A 1,078-nucleotide genomic window follows, 5' to 3' on the forward strand; every position below is an offset into this window, starting at 1 on the left:
AGGACTTGGCGGATGAGCTTGCCCTTGTTGACGTCATGGAAGACAAACTAAAGGGCGAGATGATGGATCTCCAGCATGGCAGCCTCTTCCTTAAAACACCAAAAATTGTCTCCAGCAAAGGTTGGTTGTGGCCAGGTTCTCTTGCTGTCAGACTTATGATCCTTCTCGGGCCTGAAACTCTATCTCAGTAGCTCATTCAAAGACAGAAGGGCCTTGGCATACTTTTGTACTGGTTCTCAGTACGTTATCAAAGCTTTGATTGCTAGCAGAGGATTTTAAGTGGAGACCTAATTTGCACATATATGGAAATTTTCTGAATTAGGAAGTGTAAGCTCCAAATCTACATTATTTGTTTCAAGTGCGTATGGCTAGGATGAAGCCTGGGGCCTTGTACCTGCCAGGCCCAAGCTCTCAACTGCCTAGTGATAGCCCCAACCTTGCTGCCCTGTGTTGCATACAAAACAGCTGAGGTCTAGCCCTCAGGGCCTGCCCAGCAATTGTTCTTGGCTTGACCTTTTTACACTTGACTGGCAGGAGGAGCCTCGGTTGGAAGTCTGACCTCCTACCTGCTAGGCAGTTCTCTGGATCAGCTGATCTGTGGCTGGGCTCTTGGCAACAATTAAGTGTGTAATGAAAACAAATGGATAGAGTGCTGGGTGTTGTGGTACATGGACGTAGTACATGTCTCAAGGGGTGAGGGAAGAGAAGACACTATGTTAGGGTAGAAAATAATTGCCATATAAGGAGTTGATATGAGAATCAAATGCACCAGATTCCTTCCTTCCTGAGAGACTGAAGTTAAAACTAGACCGCAAAGGGAAGGTCTGAACGGGAGCAGGGCTCCATCAGCTGAACACAAGAGGCTGGGATAAAACTGTCTACACTGGAGGTTTATGCAGTAAGCTTTGCTGGGTGGAAAAGTTCCCTGAGGGGACCTTCATTTCTGGTCTTTTCTCTAGACTATTGTGTAACTGCAAACTCCAAGCTGGTCATCATCACAGCCGGGGCCCGTCAGCAAGAAGGAGAGAGCCGACTCAATCTGGTCCAGCGAAATGTGAACATCTTCAAGTTCATCATT

At 47.0% G+C, this 1,078-nt stretch overlaps 1 protein-coding gene across 1 annotated transcript in view; it reads left to right on the forward strand.

Annotated features, from left to right (window-relative positions):
- Window positions 1-1,078, forward strand: part of LOC110326699 (L-lactate dehydrogenase C chain) — a 34,387-nt gene that overhangs the window by 3,359 nt on the left and 29,950 nt on the right. Inside the window, exons 3-4 of the mRNA XM_029543564.1 lie at window positions 3-120; window positions 960-1,076. Coding sequence (XP_029399424.1) covers window positions 3-120; window positions 960-1,076 — 235 coding nt within the window. The remainder of the gene's footprint in view (window positions 1-2; window positions 121-959; window positions 1,077-1,078) is intronic.

Source organism: Mus pahari, chromosome 1, assembly GCF_900095145.1.
Source record: "Mus pahari chromosome 1, PAHARI_EIJ_v1.1, whole genome shotgun sequence".
NCBI classification, from domain to species: domain Eukaryota; kingdom Metazoa; phylum Chordata; class Mammalia; order Rodentia; family Muridae; genus Mus; species Mus pahari.